The following is an 18339-nucleotide window of genomic DNA, read 5'->3' as shown; positions in this document are numbered from 1 at the left end:
AACAGATTACTTTTATTTAGGGTTGAGACTTTGTAAACTGCTTCTTATTCCACCACTTAGTACTAATATTTGGAACATGCTACCAAGACCAGCTCTGACAGAAATACCATTTGTCCTCTGAAAGAGCATAAGATGCACACTTTGTTAAATGCCAGGACTCAGTCATACAGTGTACTTCTTTTTAATAGAAGCCCAGTACACCGAAGAATATTTCAGAGTAGCTTACATCCAAAGCTAACTATAAAGAAAAAAGATGCTATTGATAGTTGTATTTCTTTTCCTCTCTCAGAGATTTTATTATTAAGGTCCACACTGCAGTTCCAGCTTCCTAGGTGACCTGCAGAATAAAAACAATTAATTTGGTATAAGCTATAACAATTTAACATGGACACAGACAAATGAATTTTTCAGGTTCAACAGAATTAAGTTCATCTGTCAGATAAAATGCACACAACCAACCTGGCCATAGCATCAGCTGTATTAGTTTATTAACACTTCTTTTGCCCAGAGCAATGGCATTTCCCCAACTTCTTCATCTTTCTTTTCACCTAGCTCTTTGACTTGTAAAAGTCCATCTGGCTCTTGACCCTCCCTCTCCTGGTTGGTTAATAAAGAGGTTTCATTTTGGCTTGGTGGGTGGAAAGACCATGGGATGAGAAGCTACCAACTCCATGATTCTCTCCTGACTGGCTTGGTTTATTAATTCTTGAGGCTACCCTGCTTCAAACCCATTCACCCAGGGTTGGAAATACTGCATGTTGGGTGATTTCACACAGGAGCTCAGAGCCAGGAGTAAGACTTGAACATAGTCAGGTTTGGCTCAAATACAAACAAAAAATAAGAAGCAAATAGCACCAAAATCCATAAATTTAGGAAACTAAAATTGAATTCACTATTTAAAAGTAAATTTTACAAATGAAATGCACAAATCCTTACTTTACCCCAAGACTCTTTTCTCACTTACCAGTATGTTCAACCTTTACATAAGGAATTAGGGGCCAGAGTGTTGGCACAATGGTAGGGCATTTGCCTTGCATGTGGCCAACTCAGGACAGACCGGGTTTGATTCCCAACATCCCTTATGGTCCCCCAAGCCTGCCAAGAACTATTTCTGAGTGCAGAGTCAGGAGTAAACCCTGAGCACTGCTGGATTGGCCCCTAAACCAACAAATAAATAAATAAATAAATAATTATTCATGTGTGCAATAGCATTTAAGAAAACTTCTTTTTGGAGTTGGAGCAATATCACAGTGGGTAGGGCATTTGCCTTGCATGCGACTGACCTGGGTTTGTTCCGTTCCTGGCATCCCATCTGGTCCCCCAAGCCTGCCAGGAGTAACCCCTGAGCACTACTGGCTGTGACCCAAACAGTAGCAAACAAAAACTTCTTGTATTTTATTTTGCACACTTGTCCCTTAGAATTTATCTCTCTCTGCTGATCTTGCCCATCTTTTTTTTAAATTGCTTTTTTGAAGGAAGATGCTAATTCTAAGGAAAATATGGGATTCTTCAGAGAGAGGAGAAGAAAGGCCACGAATAAAGGATAGCCATACCCTCCCAAGGGATGCAGACACCCTCCGGATAGACTGTCTTGTTGAAGTAGAGATTATCCTTTCAGATGGGAATGTGGGAGACTCAGAATGGAGTGAACCATAACATAAAGAGAAGAAACTGAAAACCTACAATAGAGAACATCAGCTGCAAGAGGGAGCTAGCCGCACATAGGGAAGAGAAGAGAATGTCCTAATCTGGGAAGTGACAACTTCGAGGCTTTGCCCTGGGGAGGAAGTTATCTGCCCTTTTCCAAGGAACCTTGGGTTGGGTATCTCCAGGCAGATCAATGTTCATTGCTATGCAGAGAGAAAGCATTTTTGAGTTTTGCTGATCTTTACATTAATTTTCATTGAATTGTCTCCTTAGGCAAAGTTTGGTCATTGAGTTTGCCCAAAGTCCTGAGTCCTCTTGTGTTGGAGTCTCAAAGTCTAGTTCTAAGTTTTAAGTCTAGTCTCAAGTCTAGGCTGGTTCTTGGTTGCCTTAATCCATGATCCTAGGCTGGGGCAAGGCAGAGTAGGACAATTATTTTATGAAATTGCACTTTGGATAGACTCACTCTGTTCTCAAAAAACATGTAAACCAAGCTGTGAAACATTAAGAGTACACTAACCACACACTGAAAGCTGGCATTCTAGAAGAGGTGTGTCAATTTCCCACCCTGCTGAAGTCATGCCTGCTGCCTCCATCACCCACAATCGCTGCTTCACCAATGGCTCTGCTTCACCACTCCTCGATGGCTCTCTATAGAGATACCAATTTGACCAAAACCTAGGTATGCCTGTATTTAGGCTAATGCCACAGGGACTTTTTTAGAGTGATTGTGGTTTCATGCCCCATCTTTTTTTTTTGTTTGTTTGTTTGTTTTGTTTTGTTTTTTGGTTTTTGGGCCACACCTGTTTGACGCTCAGGGGTTACTCCTGGCTATGCGCTCAGAAATCGCCCCTGGCTTGGGGGGACCATATGGGACCCTGCGGGACCGAACCGTGGTCCTACGCTAGCGCTTGCAAGGCAGACACCTTACCTCCAGCGCCACCTTCCTGGCCCCATGCCCCATCTTTTTGTAATTCTGGAGGCCTTGGCAATCAAAACCACACCTACAAATGCAGTAGTCATGTCTGCACTGGGTCAGCTCCAGAGACTCACTCTGTTCTCAAAAGAGACATAAACCAAGATGTGAAAAAAATCAAAGGTAAATCAGCCACACATCCGAAAGCTTGCAAGCTCTGGAGGGTGGGCCAACCCCCCATCCTACCAAAACCACACCTACTGCACCCACCACCCACAATCACTGCTTTGCCAATGACTTATTGCACCACTCCCCAAATATCTGCTATCAGTCTGGTTCAACTTGTGTTTTAGACCTACTTTGATTTTGATTGTGTGTCCAAAGATATTTGATGATTTTATGATTTCCACTTCATGGCTTGAACTTCCCTTGTAGAATTGCTGGTGACATTTTTATTCATTGCTCCCCTTCTTAGCTTGACACCTAGTGACAAATAGGAGAGCCATATCAGTAGATTAATGTTTTTTAAATAAGCCCACACATAGACTAACTCTTTTTCTTCTACAACACTTTGTTCTTATCACCAAAGATATAAGATATACCTGAAGTCAAGAATGGAGAGAATCAAGTTGTAAATGGTTGTTCTTCTTCTTCTTCTTTTTTTTTTTTTTAGTAAATTGTTCTTTTTAACAAAATTCGATCAGAAATAGCTTATGACCACAAGAACTTTAAACTTGTTTGTGAATTCTTTCTGGTTTTACTTAAATTCCTCTCAGTGAATGGAAGTGTACAGACTTACTCTGTTTGCGGGCATATTCTGCTGCCTTGGGTGCTGTTAACATGGCGAAGGGATGTAGAGAGACAGGGAAAGGTGGAGCACTGGGAACCTGAAAGAAAAACCATCCTCCTTGTAAAAGCTGCACAGCCTTTGGCCCATTACATCAACTGATTATAAGACTTGGTCTGTTGAGCCAACCCATGACCCTTATATATTCCCAACAGCCCACCAATAAAACTCATGTTGTGTGTATGTTCAGGGACATTCACATCTTTTCTCTTCCTCTGAGGCTGGACTCACTCTCCTCCCTCCAGAACTACTATCATCATATATGGATGCTCTTCAAATAGTTCTGAAAGAGGTTTCAAGATTGGAGAAGTCCTTGAAGTCTTTTCTGCCTAGAACTCTCCATTTTCTTAGAGCTATAGATTAGATTTCATCTTTTCTGGGAAAATATGCCCCTTTGAAGTGGACACTGGGGAAGAGATTGAGAAGGAAACAGTGTATGCCTGAAACCCAAGCATGAAAAACTTTGTTTTGATCCTTGGTGATGATCAAAAATGTCAATTAAGGAAATACATTGGAAGGAAAACAAAACGAGAAAATGTGCCCTTTTATTGTCCCACCTCTATTGTCTTTTGATGGCACTTCCAACTCCCTCTCTTTCTCTGTTTCTCTCTGTCTCTATCTTTCTCTCACACACAAATACATAACATTCTTATATGGAAGAATCATCAACTCTTTGATCTGGGAATGATCTGCATTTTGTCATGTAGAGCAAGCTTTTACAGTCCATTAAATCAGCTGTCTGCTGCATTCCACTGGAAACTTCCTCAAGGCCATGACCATCTCCTCATTCATCCTTCTTCTCTGGTTCTCATTGGGCACATATCACAGGGGCACATAATCACAGGGGCCATGATTAAAAAGGCAGGCAGTGGGCCAGAGAGAATGCATGGAAGTAGGGCATTTGCCTTGCATGCAGAAGGACTGTGGTTCAAATCCTGGCATCTCCTATGGTCCCCCGAGCCTGCCAGGAGTGATTTCTGAGCATAGAGTCAGGAGTAACCCGAGTGCTGCTGGGTGTGACCCAAAAACCAAAAAAAAAAAAAAAAGAAAAAAAAAGAAAAAAAACCACCTTATTTTGAAGTTAAAAAACAGGAACAAATGCAATATTTAAAAAAAAAAGAATAAATAAAGTTAAATTAACTAACTTAATAGTATTTCATTGGAGATTGTAATTTGAAGACCCGTGCTGGAGACTGAGCAGGAGTCAAGAGGCAGAGAGCAGGAGGGAGTCGGAGAGTGCAGGGCACATCCCACACATGAGTACTGTGGGCCCAGGAGGAACTGACTGCTAAGAAGGACAGACAGCAGCAGCAAAACACCTGATGGGCTGGATAAATGCTCTTCGCAAGCCACATGTGACCCGCATTTGAGGATCCCTGGTCCAGAAGATAAGGCTCTTCACTGACATGTGATCAATCTAAGTTTAATCCCTGTATATATTACGTTTGAGCACTGTATATGTTCCCTGAGCGTGAGCAGAGCTCAGTTCAAGCAGAGTCAGAAACCATCCCTAAACACTGCCAGCTGTGGTTCACACTTCCCACCAGCACCCCAAAATATTTTTTTCATGTCTTAAAAGAAAAGTATAAAGCAATCAAATAAATAAACTTTCTGTTAAAAATCCTTATATCAATTGTCTCAAGCTACCATTACCTTAGTGGTACCAGAAGTGGCAGAAGAATCAGCTCCATAAATTTTAAAGACTTCTTCAATCGGGATGTTATTCTGTTATCAAGAACAGCAAAAATATATTAGTGCACTGTGGTTCATTTGTTTGCTTGTTTGGTTTGGTTTTGGGTCACACTCGGTGGTGCTCAGGGGTTACTCCTGCCTCTGCACTCAGAAATCGCCCCTGGCAGGTGCAGGGGACCATATGTATGCTGGGAATCAAACTACCATCCATCCTGGGTTGACTGTGTACAGGCAAATGCCCAACTACTGTGCTATCTCTCCAGCCCCACAGTTTATTATTATTATTATTATTATTATTATTATTAATAGTAGTAGTAGTATGTAAGGAAGCTCATAGCTTAAGTGTATCTTGGTAATGTGGATGCTAAATGAATAGCTTCTGATAAATTGATAACTCAGTCTGCAGACTCTAAGTATTTATTTTTTTATTTTAATTAACAATAAATATAGAAGTGTTGCTATTAGATTTTTAAAACAAGCAATTTATATTAGCAAATCATAAACTTTTATTGAAAATATTAATTGATACTAAAATGTAGACTTCAAATTTTCATTCTTTAAAGTGCCTTTTTCCTTACCAGTAGGATCCCAGCATAAGATGATAGAATCATTGCTTTTCGCTCTCTGTTGTTTGGATAAATAGATTTGTCACAAAGCAGCGTTCTCCTGAGGGGGATATGAGCAAACAAGAATCAAGGTGCATTCATATTCTCACAGACATCTCCTGTGACTGTGACATCAATCCAGATTGATGACAAGCCACTTTCTTACAAACTTGATATGACTGATCAGCCCTCAATAAAGTTCACACCTCAGATTTTAAAATTTCCAGTGGTGGTGATTCAGTGGCTCTCACTTATCCGGGTTGTTGCAACTAACAAAAATTCGCCAAGTAGGAAGATTGGTGAATAATTTTGCTAACCTTTTCCCTTCTGTGACAGTGGTTATAGGGGAGGAGGAGAGGGACAGCCTGACCCTGCCCCCGCAAGCCTGTCGACCTCTCCAGATCTCAACCACCTTCTGGAAGATACAATTGATGAAGTCAGCATCTTCTCCCACCCAGAAAAGCCAAGGTAAACAGTCCCAGAGACAAAACTGAGAGATTTTGTGATTTGGGGAGGGACCATGTTGGGCCATACCCAGTGCTTCTCAGAGGCTTAAGCTGTGTTTAGGGATCACTCTTGGCAGTGCTCAGAGGAACCTACACAGTGCCAGAAATGGAACCAGGGTTAGCTGCATTTCTGGCAAGTGCTTTAACTGCAGTCCTTGTAATTTTGTGATTTCTTTTGTTTTTGTTTTTGTTTTTGGGTCACACTCGGCAGTGTTCAGGGGTTACTCCTGGCTCTACACTCAGAAATCGCTCCTGGCAGGCTCAGGGGACCATATGGGATGCCGGGGTTCGAACCACTGTCCTTCTGCATGCAAGGCAAATGCCCTACCTCCATGCTCTCTCCGGCCCCAATTTTGTGATTTTTTGGGGGGGGTTTTGGGCCACACCCGGCGTTGCTCAGGGGTTACTCCTGGCTGTCTCCTCAGAAATAGCTCCTGGCAGGCATGGGGGACCATATGGGACACAGGGATTTGAACCAACCACCTTTGGTCCTGGATCGGCTGCTTGCAAGGCAAACGCTGCTGTGCTATCTCTAAGGGCCCCAATTTTGTGATTTTAAATTCATTCTCTTCAGCACTAAACATTGTGCTAAAGTGGACTGCTACTGTGAACAATGTCCAGACAGAGATAATAGAATCCAGGTGTAAGTTCAGTGCAGGGTTGAGTGTTGAATGATCTATGCTTATACAATCCCACTTAGGGGCTTTTCAGGTGTGGAGACAATAAATACCTTCCTCTCTTTTTGCCTTGGTTGGAGTCTTCCAAAATGGACTTTCAGCTTATCATAACTAAACTTAACTTACACAACCACCCAGAACCAGGTGTGTGTCCCAAGAACACGAGACTGAAGAAGTTCTGGAATGAGCCATTCAACCTAGGTCTCATTCATTTCACCTTCATCTCACTTGAGTAAGTCTCATTTACACACTTTCAAAAATGCCAAGAATGCTGTAAATGAGTCAAGCAATCTGACTCAGACAGCTTGGTTTAGATGAATAAATGCTGACAAAATGGGGTCCAGGAAAAGTCCAGGCTTTCTCCCCATAATCAGCCTTTTAAGTGATAAGACATGTATTCGAGAAAGACCATCCTCCTTCCAGAGCAAACCTTCCTATTCAAGAAAGACCTTCATTCAACAGAAACTCAATTGCAAAGATGACAACTATGTGAAAAGCAATATAATGTTCTCAGGTGGACAAGTGTATGTTTTCTTGGGTTCTCTACAAGAGAAATGTCCTCAACTGTCATGTTTTCAACTCTGAGATGAAATGTTTCTAGATTACCAGTGTTTAACTGGTTATTCAGCTCCAGGGAAATCAGGGGGTGGGGGTTGAGCTGGGGAAAAATCCATTCCTCCTTATTAGAATAAGAACAGTAAATAGGCAAACATAAACTAGGCAAACAGAGAAGCCAGAGAGATAGCACAGTGTTAGGGCATTTGCTTTGTTTGTAGCCAACCCAGGACAGATGATGGTTCGAATCCCTGCATCCCATATGGTCACTGCCGGGTGTGACCCAAAAACCAAAAAAATAAAAATAAAAAGAAAGGCAAACATAAAATGTGGAAAGGTTATTAATTTCATTTCATTTCTTTTCTTTTTTTGTTTTTGGGTCACACTCAACAGTGCTTAGGGGTTACTCTTGGCTCTGCACCCAGAAATCACTCCTGGCAGGCTCAGGGGATCATGTGGGATGCCAAGAATTGAACCAGGGTGTGTTGCAGATTGACAGCATGCAAAGCAAATGCCCTATCGCTGTGCTATCCCTCTGGCCCCCAACTCATTTCTTTTTTTTGGAGGGGGGCCACACCAGTGACGCTCAGGGGTTACTCCTGGATATTCACTCAAAAATCATTCCTGGCTTGCGGAACCATATGGGACCTTGGGGGTTGGGGGAATCAAACCGCTTTCCATCCTAGACTAGCGTGGGCAAAGCAGATGCCTTACCGCTTGCACCACCATTCCGGCCCCAATTTTTTTTCAATCATATCTTCGCGATTTATTTTTTAATTAATGTGAACTTTCATTACAGAATATGAGCCCAAGATTCAACAAAAATAATGACACACTGGGGCCAGAGAGATAGCATGGAGGTAAGTAATTTCCCTTGCATGCAGAAGGATGGTGGTTCGAATCCCGGCATCCCATATGGTCCCCCAAGCCTGCCAGGAGAGATTTCTGAGCCTAGAGCCAGGAGTAACCCCTGAGTGCTGATGGGTGTGACCCAAAACAAAAACAAATAAAAAAATGACACAAAGGATTTTAGTATTGTTCAAATCATTAATATTTTTCCTCCATCTATGCTAAAGGTAAAGGGTATTATTATGTGTGAGCACCAATGTAATAGCTACTCTTATCCACAAAACTCATGGGAAGTGCCAAAGAGAAACTTCCGCCATTAAGGTTATCATTACACATAGTCACACATTACCAAAGGGTAGCAACTCGTCCAACTTACACTTTCTCCCACTCCGGCCAACTCAAGTCCTCAGAGCCGTCCAGCCACTGAAGAGCCACGCTGAGGGCTAAGTCGCAGTGAGCCTGGGTTCGGTAGAGCAAAGAACCTATTTAGACCCTGGTCTCCACACTCTCCAGCACTGACAGTGATGAGGCATTTCTAGGCCTAATCTGTTATTTTATCGTGTCCACAGTAGTAAGTATGTCTAGTACCAAGAGATTTAGGGCTCGGGCTTTGTTTTTTTGGTTGTTTGTTTGTTTGTTGTTGTTGTTTTTGCTACAGGATCTTGTTCCTTGCTTTTGTTTTACTTTTGTTTTATTTCAGCCACACCTGGTGATATTCAGGGGTGACTCCTGGCTCTGCACAAGGGATCACTCTGGGTAGGCTCAGGGAGCCATATGGGATGCTGGAGATTGAAACTGGTTTGGCTGCATGTAAAGCAAGTACTCTCCTTACTACTACTCTTTGCTATAGCAGATTGTTGTTGTTGTTGTTGTTTTTAATGTGTGGGTAAAAAAAGAAGGAATAAATTTTTCCGCCTTGCCTCCATGCTATCTCTCCGGTCCCTTTCCAAAGAATACTAAACTGAGCATTAGGGATTTGTGATCTGTGAACAAACCTAGGAATTCTCAACAATTGGCGGTATATCCTCAGGTGAGTAGCCTCTGGTTCCCTACAATTTCAAGACAATAAGGGGAAGAGAGAAGCACAGAGCGCTTTGCAGTCTGGGGTAGAACTTCAGTGTTCTCCAGGGGGTGCAGAGAAAGGGAGTGCCCCATGAAGTGTTATGGAGGATTTTTGGGAGCCTCAGAGAGGACACTCCTCAGAGCTGGACCTTGCTGAGCAGGGAGATGTCAGTAGGTGACAGGGGACTTGGGAGGGGGCCAGGCTGAGCAGAGGGCTGAGGGAGATGGAAAAAAGTGATGAGCCAAGGGTCTCATTTATAATGAAGAGCTGAGGAACAACTCTGACATTATTCCTGTCCTATTGACCTCCTTCTTCTGAACACTTCTAAAGATATTCATGATTTCTATATCAAAACATTAATTCTCTCCTCTGTAGGCCTGACCCCAGAAAAGGACAAGGTGGTTTTGTGTTTCTGTTTGGGTTGGATTATAAAGCTAATGTTTCTAAGTTAATAATTTCTTTCCTCCAGGCACTGTACCAAACTGAAAGTGAATGAAAAATGAAAAGGGCAGAGATGGAGAGATGTTTGTGTGTGTGAGAGAGAGAGAAAATGAGAAAGAGAGAGAACACAGGAGATAAAGTGACAGGGGACGCAGCCAAGATCAGTTGTTTACATTTAATCCAATATTTGATGCTTGAATCATCAGTCATGGTTTGTTCATCAGAAATGCACATTTCCAGGCCTCACAAATCAAAACTCTAGTAATAAGGCCTCATCAAAATTTTAGAAGTACTCACCTAATAATTTTAATACTTGCATATAGTGTTAATACTTTAGACTTCCAGGATTTAACAGGTTATTCAGCTCCAGGAAAATCAGAGGTTTGGAGTTTGAGCTGGGGAGGAAAAATTACCTTTCTTTCTTATTAGAGTAGGAGTTGTAAATAGGCAAACATAAAAGTGTGGAAGGGTCACTCATTTCTTTTCAATTATATCTTTGCAATTTATTTTTTAATTAACGTGAACTTTCATTACAGAACATGAACCCGAGGGTCAACAAGAATAATGACATTTGTGTCATTTTAGGATTTTAGGATTGTTCAATTCATTAATACTTTTCATCCATCTATGCTAAAGGTAAAGTGTATTATTACATCTGAGAACCAATGTAATAACTCCTATTATCCACAACAAATGTCAACATGTATGTAAAATCTAATCTTGCATGAATTTTTATTTTTTCATCTTTTCTCTTACTAGCAAATAGCCAAAGTCTCGTAAATTTTGTTTTCTCATGTTTTCTGCTGCGATTTAATAAATTGAAAAGACCATATGAACAATATCTTAGAATGGAGAACAAGGAAGAGAGACATTCTGAGAGTTAACAAGGTCTGTTCTTGTCTCTTACTACTAGGTTCTTGCTTGTGTTCTAATACACAAATAACACAAAGGTGACCCGCATCAGCACAGCATTCTTTACCATATCATCTAGAAAGGTGAGTTGCCTTCTTCCTTTTGGGTCAAATTCATTTTCCCGAAGTCTGATGCCAATATAATCTCCCCTTAAAAGCAAGAAAGCAGCATTGAACCACTGGGAAGGTCATGGGAACTCAGTCCTCAGAGAGTCTCTCACCCCTGGTCCCTCCCTCCTTCATTCACACCCAGAGCTGATCATAGCAGCTGAGTTATTGCCTCTTTGGGATTTAAATGGTATTTTGCAAGTCTGGACATTTTAAACGTCTGGCCATTAGTAAGATAAATCACACAGAGCTGAACATTTAACTCTGATCTTGGGTTCTGGAGTCTCTTAGGTGGGTGTGCAAATTTTGCAGTTTTGTATAAGGCCAGTTGGGGGCGCCAAGGTTCCTAACACACACCTCAGGCAAATACCATGTGGAAGATGGATTTGTTTTGGCTTCCAGCAGCCTCCGGAGTCATTATGTTTTTCTAGACTGATGTAAAAAAAAAATATTGCCGTTTTGCTTTGTGATTCTCAAATATTTCACTTAAAGTAGTTTGAATGTTTTCTTTGGCTATAAAATCAGATACATGCCTGTCACAACATTCCAGTCCTAAGGAGGATTTATTCTCGATCTTTGTGATGCTCTCAAAGATTGGGATAAAATCCCGAAGCTGGGGGATGGAGAAACAGAACAGGCAGGAGGGTCTTGCCTTGCATGTGGCCAACTGGGCTTTGACCCTTGGCAACATATATGGTTCCCTGACCACTGTAGGAGTGATTCTTGAGCACAGAACCAGGAGTTAGCCCTGAGAGTTGCGTAGTGTGGCCTTAAGACTATGTGTGCATGTATGCATGTGACTGTATGTGTGAACGTGTGTGCACATGCATGTGTGCATATATTCATTGCTCATCCCCAGCAACAGAGGGCAGTGGGCCAAATGTTTGTTGTTGTTGTTTGTTTTGGGGCCACCCAACGGTACTCAGGGTCTTCCTCTTGGATCTGTGCTCAGAAGTTGCTCCTGGCAGGCTCAGGAGGCCATATGGGTTGCCAGGAATCAAAGCCTGGTCCTTCCAGGGTCGGCCATGTGCAAGGCAAACTCTGGTCCCAAAGTGCTTCTTGCATGCAGCTGACCTGAGTTTGATCCCCAGCATCCCATATGGCCTCCTGAGCATGCCAGGAACAATTTCTGAGCACAGAGCTAGGTGTAACACCTGAGGGCTGCCAGGTCTGACCCCAAAACAAACAAAACAAGTTATTTTCTAACTTGGTAGAGATAGTCCACTTGATAGGGGTCTATGACGAGTACTTTAATAAAAAGTTTGTTTCCCATTGTGCCCAGCATACAGGTGAAATAATCTCTCCCCTTCCCCTTTGTATGATCCGTGGCTTTATTTAAACTCAACAAAGTACCAAGTCAAAGAAAAGTTACCACAGGAGAAAAAAAAATCTATAGAAAAAGTGGACATTCACTTTGTTCAAATAAATGTAAAGAAAAGATAGAACTGGGGAGAACCTACTGCTGTGATATATGTAGAACTTGGCCTGGTCCTGGTACCCTGAGATCTCCAAGCATCCCTGGTCCATAGCTCTGGCATCCTAACCACCCCGCTCCCAGCATCATAGGAATGACCCTATAGGGCCTCCCCCAACCCCACATAGCCAGAGTGACCCTAGGGGTCCCCAGTATCACAGGGCTTGGCCTTCACTCATTCATGGCCCCAGTACTGACTGCCAGGCTATTTGGCTAATGGAGCCAAGATGGGCCTCTGGTCTCCTAAACACTACTGTGGTGCCTTCCTCTACCACTACCTCCAAAAAATAAAGAAAAAGATGTTTCAAAATTCCAGTGATGCCCCAAAAAGGACACAAACTATTTCATTTGTTAGAAGACAGTAAGGAGGCAGTTTAAATGATGGGCCTGGGGGTACATTTTCTGGAAATCTCCCCAAGACCATCTGCTGGTGGGGTTGTTAAGAAACTGCCCAGCTTGGCACTGCTGGTGAGGCTGTGGGCTCAGCTCTCAGGCTCAGGCATGCAGATGCCCTAAAGTGAGGCTGGTGGCAGAAAAATCCTTGAGATGACTCTGCCTCCTGCTTTACCCCTCTATGAGGGATTGATTTCCTGTAAGAGACAGGCTGGGCAGCTGCTCCCTCCATCACCCTGAGAGCCTCTTTCTCAACCTTTCTCGCTAACCTTCCCCTCCACCATGCCCAGACCCTCTAGTCTGAGACCTACAGCTGCCCAGTGTACTGAGCACCATGCTGCTGGCTGAGACTTACAGGAGCTTCTGGATTTCCTTCTTTAGGAGCCTTCTCTCCATGACAAAAGGCTGATCTGCTGAGCAGGTGGCTGGAGCTTGTACCCCTGACATCCTTGAGGGGAGGGGGATGCAGCCTCTTTCGGAGACCAGCCAAGCAGCAAATCCGGCGAATTGTAGCTAAGGATGTTGTCACTGCAAATACCAGTCATGGAGTTCTTGGTCCTGGAAGGGAGCTCAGGGGAAGCACCTGCTGGGGCATCCAGCTAGTAGCTGGTTTCCAGCTGTATTTAGGGGGTGGGTGTAGGAGGTGCCCAGCATTTATTTTATTCTTCTATCTCCAAAGTGCCCAGGACATTCATAGTGTGGGTGTTTTTGTAACAAGACAACAAGTGTGACCAACGCAGTTCATGAGAGGGTGGACCAGACTATGTGAGTGATGGAATATCTGGGGTCTGTGCTCCTCGGGGTTCCCTGTGACTCCCCTCAGGACAGCTACTGACTGACAGTAGAGCATCTGGGGAGCAGATCACAACTCTGGCCTGGGGTGTGTGTCCCCAAGACATGTGGTCAGGCCAATGTGAGGCCGTCTCAGTTCAGTGCCAATGTGAAAACTGAACCTGAAACTGGAGTTGAGGTGACGAGGTCAAAGGGTTCTGAAGTCACACAGAAAAGGAGTTTACCTTTAAAAAGGTTATCATTATTGCATCAGAGCTCCTGGAAAAATGAATAGATAGAAAGTCAATAACTATACCTACAATATTTTATTTATTAATAATTATATCTGAAGTGCTTTGTTCATTAAAAATGATTTAGAGATGTGGCCATAGCCATAGCACAGCAGGGAGGGCATTTGCCTTGTACATGGCTGACCCAGGTTTGATTGCTGGCATCCCCTGACTTGCCTAAGACCCCTGACCATCCCCAAATGGGAGCTCTGAGCATTTCACTTTCTATGAATCCACTCCCAACAGCAAGCAAGGAGGAAACAGCCTGGCACAAGTTTCTTCCCTGATCACTGTGATTACTTGGGGTCATTTTGCTGTTCTTGTATCTGCTTCTGCCTGAGGTGGGATGTGGAATTGATACAGAAAGTAGGAAGGTTCCAGAGGCTGGGGAGAGAGCACAAAGCTTAAAGCTCTGGCCTTACCTGTGGCTGACCCTGGGTCAATTCCTGACACCACAAAGGGCCCCTCAATCTCTGCCAGGAGTAACCTGAATTCAGAGTAAGTCCTGAGCACTGCTAGGTGTGACTCATGAGACAAAAATTAAAAGTATGCACATAAATTAAAAATGAAAGGTGAGAAGAAATATCTGGCAGGAACAGTTTAGTCGTGAAGATAGTCACGTTCTCTATACAGGAGAGTTAACCTGGAGACTGATCTCTGGCCCAAAGCAGCAAGAACAATGTGGGGTGGGGGGGCGGGCAATACCAGCTGTGGGTCATCCCTAATTAGGGACCAGGTCTCAGGCTCCACAGCCCACTAGTCTCTGGTGTTAGCCCGATAAAAAAAAGTCACCAGAGCACATTTGCCTCAATCTTCTGTGGCCCCAAAAAGCCTGCAGCTGATGTTACTTTAATGCTCTTTTTTTCTGGGTGGGAGGGGGAGGCATTTGTAGGCAAAAACCCTTGTCTCCTTCAGTTCTTTGGCCAGATGTCGGGGAGATTTCTTGAGCTCAGAGGCCCCTTTTAAAAAGCAAAACCTTAGTGTTTACTCAAACCCACTTTGACTTTCTAATTCCATGTCATCCATTTGCATTTCAGACTTACTGCTTCCTGCCTGCTGAGAATAGTTTTCTCTTAGGATGCTGGTCCCTTCCCAAGCTGCAGCTAGTCTGTGTGGCATGACATTGCAAAAGGACGTCTTAAATCTGACCATCTCTTATCCCCAAATGACCAGGCTGAGGGACCAGAGTTCCTGTCCACCAGTCAACAAGCTCTTTCTGTTGGGCAAGTGACTTTGTTTTTCTGTGCTGTCGCCTCTGTGAAATAAGCTTCAGAGGTTCCTTTTGCTGTAGTTCATTCTTTCCATGTGCTCGGTGCTCAGCCTGGCCAAAAGGAACCAATGGAAGGGACAAATTTATTCCCTGGGCTCCATTTAGATTTGATTTCAACCAGTTCCCTGGCTCTTCTGTCATGGAGCTTTTTAAGGGATGTTCTTTCAGCACATGAAAGAACTGCTCTAAAGCTGTCAGGTGTCTCCGACATTCTTTGTTTCAGAGACTTCAGCACCTCATGCCCTACTCTCGGCTCTCTGCCTGGACAGTGCATCTCTGGCTCTTGTGTCTTAGATGGGTTCCCAGGCTGCCTTTTGGGAGATGGTGGCTCTTAAGAACCCCCCAGGAGCCCTCACTGATCAGACACAACTCCACTGACTTCAGGCTCACAGGCTGTAAAACTGATCCTGTGTTTTGTAACTGTGTGTTGCTAAGAAACAGTGACTGTATGAAGACTGTATGTCCTAAACACACACCCACACACACACCTTGAAAGGAAGAGAGAGTTAGTGTGTGTTTGGAAGATGGTGTTGGTGTCCCAGGGTTCACGTCTGTCTTTATTTGATGGGTTTGGGTTTCACATAAATGCTTCATGGAAAAGCCTGGAGGACAGGAGGATCCACCTCCCAGGGTTTGTTTTTTGTTTGTTTGTTTGTTTAAATAGCACTTGGTACATGGCTCAGACTCTTGCTGAACGAGGATTTCCAAGGGAGCAGTGAATATAGAGTGCTTTATACACTTTGTAAGCCCCAAGGTTCTGACAGTAATTTTCTTGGGTGATGAGAGAACAGAGCAAACTCAGCCTGACAGAACTGGCTCTTGAGTTTAGAACCAAGAGTCCTCAAGCGTTGGTCAGTGGACCACATGCAGCCCACCAGGTGTTTTTGCCACCATTGTCTGTTCTACTTAGCTGCTGACTCACTCAACCCGCAGTGCTCATGTGTGGGATGTGTGCCCCACTCTCTGACTCCCTCCTTCTTTCTTTCAACTCCTCTCCATCTCGGGGAGGGGTCCTCAAACTGCTGCCTGTCAAAAGAAGGCCCATAATTTCCATTGAAATGCTGGTCAGTTTGTTAAATGAGGTTTGAAAGGACCGGCCCATAATATGAAGCTTACCACAAAGATTGATGAGTGCAGTTAGATAAATAACTACACCAACAACTATCATGACAATGGGAGTGAGTGAGATAAGTAGAATGCCTGTCTTGAATAAGGCAGGGGTCGGGGAAGAGGAAGATGGTGGCATTGGTGGTGGGGAGGTTGCACTGGTGAATGGGGGGGTGTTATTTATTTTTATATATTTTTTTGTTTTTTCGGGCCACACCCATTTGATGCTCAGGGGTTACTCCTGGCTAAGCACTCAGAAATTGCCCCCGACTTGGGGGGACCATATGGGACGCTGGGGGATCAAACCGCAGTCCTTCCTTGGCTAGCGCTTGCAAGGCAGACACCTTACCTCTAGTGCCACCTTGCCGGGCCCGGGTGTGTGTGTGTGTGTGTGTGTGTGTTATTTTTTATGATGAAACCCAACTACAAACATGTTTGTATCCATGGTGCTTAAATAAAAATATTTAAAAAAGAAAGAATGGTAAGTTTGTTGACTTAACTTTACTTGTTCTTCATTTTAAATACTGTATTTATTTCCATTGTGCTTTTTTACTTCAAAATAAGGTATGTGCAGTGTGCATAGGAATTTGTTGATAGTTTTTTTTTTATTTTAAAAAAGAACACAATTCTAGTCCTGCCCTCCAATGGTTTGAGGGAGAGTAAACTGGCCCCCCTGTTTAAAAAGTTTGAGGACCCCTGGCCTAAACCATCCCTAGCTCTCTCCTATGAGCCCACTGACCTTCTGATTGCAAACTCTTCCTGCCTGGCTGGTATTTCTGGCCGCTGTAAGTCAGGGTCAGATTCCAGGTCTTGGTCTGGGAGTATCTCCCCTGTGACCCTGCACAGAGGCAGTTTGCTAGGGCCAATCTAGTCCTGGATGTCCAACTGTCAGTGACAGCCAGTTTCTGGGTCCACTTCTTTCCCTTCACCCACCTCAACTCTCAGTTACTTGATATGTCAAGAGAATGAGTCCAGGGGCCCAGTCACTGGCCTTGCATGCAGCTAACCCCATTTGGATCCCTGGCACCACATGTTTCCCCTAGGCACCACCAGGGGTTACTCCTAGACATAGAACAAGGAATACTCCTTGAACATTGCTGGGTGTGACTCCCCCAAAAAGGACTTAATAAATAGCAGTAAAAGTCATGTGCTGGGGCCGGTGAGGTGGCGCAAGAGGTAAGGTGTCTGCCTTGCAAGTGCTAGCCAAGAAAGGACCACATTTCGATCCCCCGGTGTCCCATATGGTCCCCCCAAGCCAGGGACAATTTCTGAGTGCTTAGCCAGGAGTAACCCCTGAGCATCAAATGGGCGTGGCCGAAAAAAACAATATATATATATATATATATATATATATATATATATATATATAAAAGTCCTATGCTTTTATTTTTATAGACTAGTTGTTCACTACACATTGAAATTAGATTGTACTCAGAAGAAGACAGCTTTTGTTAGCCCTTTGCATATGAAATTTGTAAATCCTCTTTAGAAAGTAAAAGCTGGGGTCGGAGAGATAGCAGAGCAGTAGGGCGTTTGCCTTGCACAGCTGACCCGGGAGAGACCCAGTTCTATTCCCTGCATCCCATATAGTCCCCTGAGCCTCCCAGGAGAAATTTCTGAGCACAGAGTCAGGAGTAACCCCTGACCACCGCTGGGTGTGGTCCAAATACCAACAAATAAATAAATATATAAATAAATAAATTATGTTTATTAAAATTTTAAAAAAGCTGGTTGGAGAAGTAATTCAGGAGTCAAAGGCATTTTACTTGCATGTGGCTGACCCTGGTTCAATCCCTGGCTTGTTTTTTAGTTTTTGCTTTTGTTTTGGGGCCACACTCAGCAGCACTCAGAGGTTACTCCTGGCTCTGCGCTCAGAAATCTTTCCTGGCAGGTTCGGGGCACCATTTGGAATGCTAGGAATCGAACCCAGGTCCATTCTGGGTCGTCCATGTGCAAGGTAAAAACCCTATCACTGTTCTATCTCTATGGCCTCTCCTGACTTGTTTTTATGGTCCTTTAAATACCATAAGGAATCAGCCCTGTAAAGGAGCCCTGAGCTTACTGCCTGGTGTACTCACTCCTCTGCTACCAAAAGGAAACAAAAACATTGTGAATAAAAAAATTGAGAATTTAGAATCATTATTCACAATTTATACATTTTAAAGCATTAATAAATAACACCAACATGAGAACATTTTAAAATAAGTTTAGTAGTGCATT

The 18339-nt window shown here is 43.5% G+C and overlaps 1 protein-coding gene across 1 annotated transcript; it reads right to left on the bottom strand.

Moving 5' to 3' along the window:
• Window positions 1-123: 123 nt before the first annotated feature.
• On the bottom strand, window positions 124-13116 carry C5H2orf80 (chromosome 5 C2orf80 homolog). The gene is made up of 8 exons (XM_049773308.1): window positions 13037-13116; window positions 10775-10856; window positions 8668-8750; window positions 5678-5765; window positions 5061-5132; window positions 3360-3447; window positions 2920-3043; window positions 124-337 (listed from the first exon to the last, which is right to left on the bottom strand). The coding sequence occupies exons 1-7, from the start codon at window positions 13075-13077 to the stop codon at window positions 2958-2960; spliced, it is 540 nt and encodes a 179-aa protein (XP_049629265.1). The 5' UTR covers window positions 13078-13116; the 3' UTR covers window positions 124-337; window positions 2920-2957.
• Window positions 13117-18339: the final 5223 nt, after the last annotated feature.

This window comes from Suncus etruscus, chromosome 5 (genome assembly GCF_024139225.1).
Source record: "Suncus etruscus isolate mSunEtr1 chromosome 5, mSunEtr1.pri.cur, whole genome shotgun sequence".
NCBI lineage: Eukaryota > Metazoa > Chordata > Mammalia > Eulipotyphla > Soricidae > Suncus > Suncus etruscus.
Note: the sequence above shows the minus strand (reverse complement) of the source record. Positions and strands in the feature narration are given on the sequence as shown.

Excerpts from the sequence above, each read along its gene's own strand:
- C5H2orf80 (XM_049773308.1), bottom strand. The coding sequence starts at position 13,077 with ATGGAGAGAAGGCTCCTAAAGAAGGAAATCCAGAAGCTCCT. Across the intron at positions 3,448-5,060 it reads CCACTTCTGGTACCACTAAG|GTTCCCAGTGCTCCACCTTT; the intron begins GTAATGGTAGCT and ends TTTTTCTTTCAG. Across the intron at positions 3,044-3,359 it reads AGAATATGCCCGCAAACAGA|GTGTCAAGCTAAGAAGGGGA; the intron begins GTAAGTCTGTAC and ends ATTTGTCACTAG.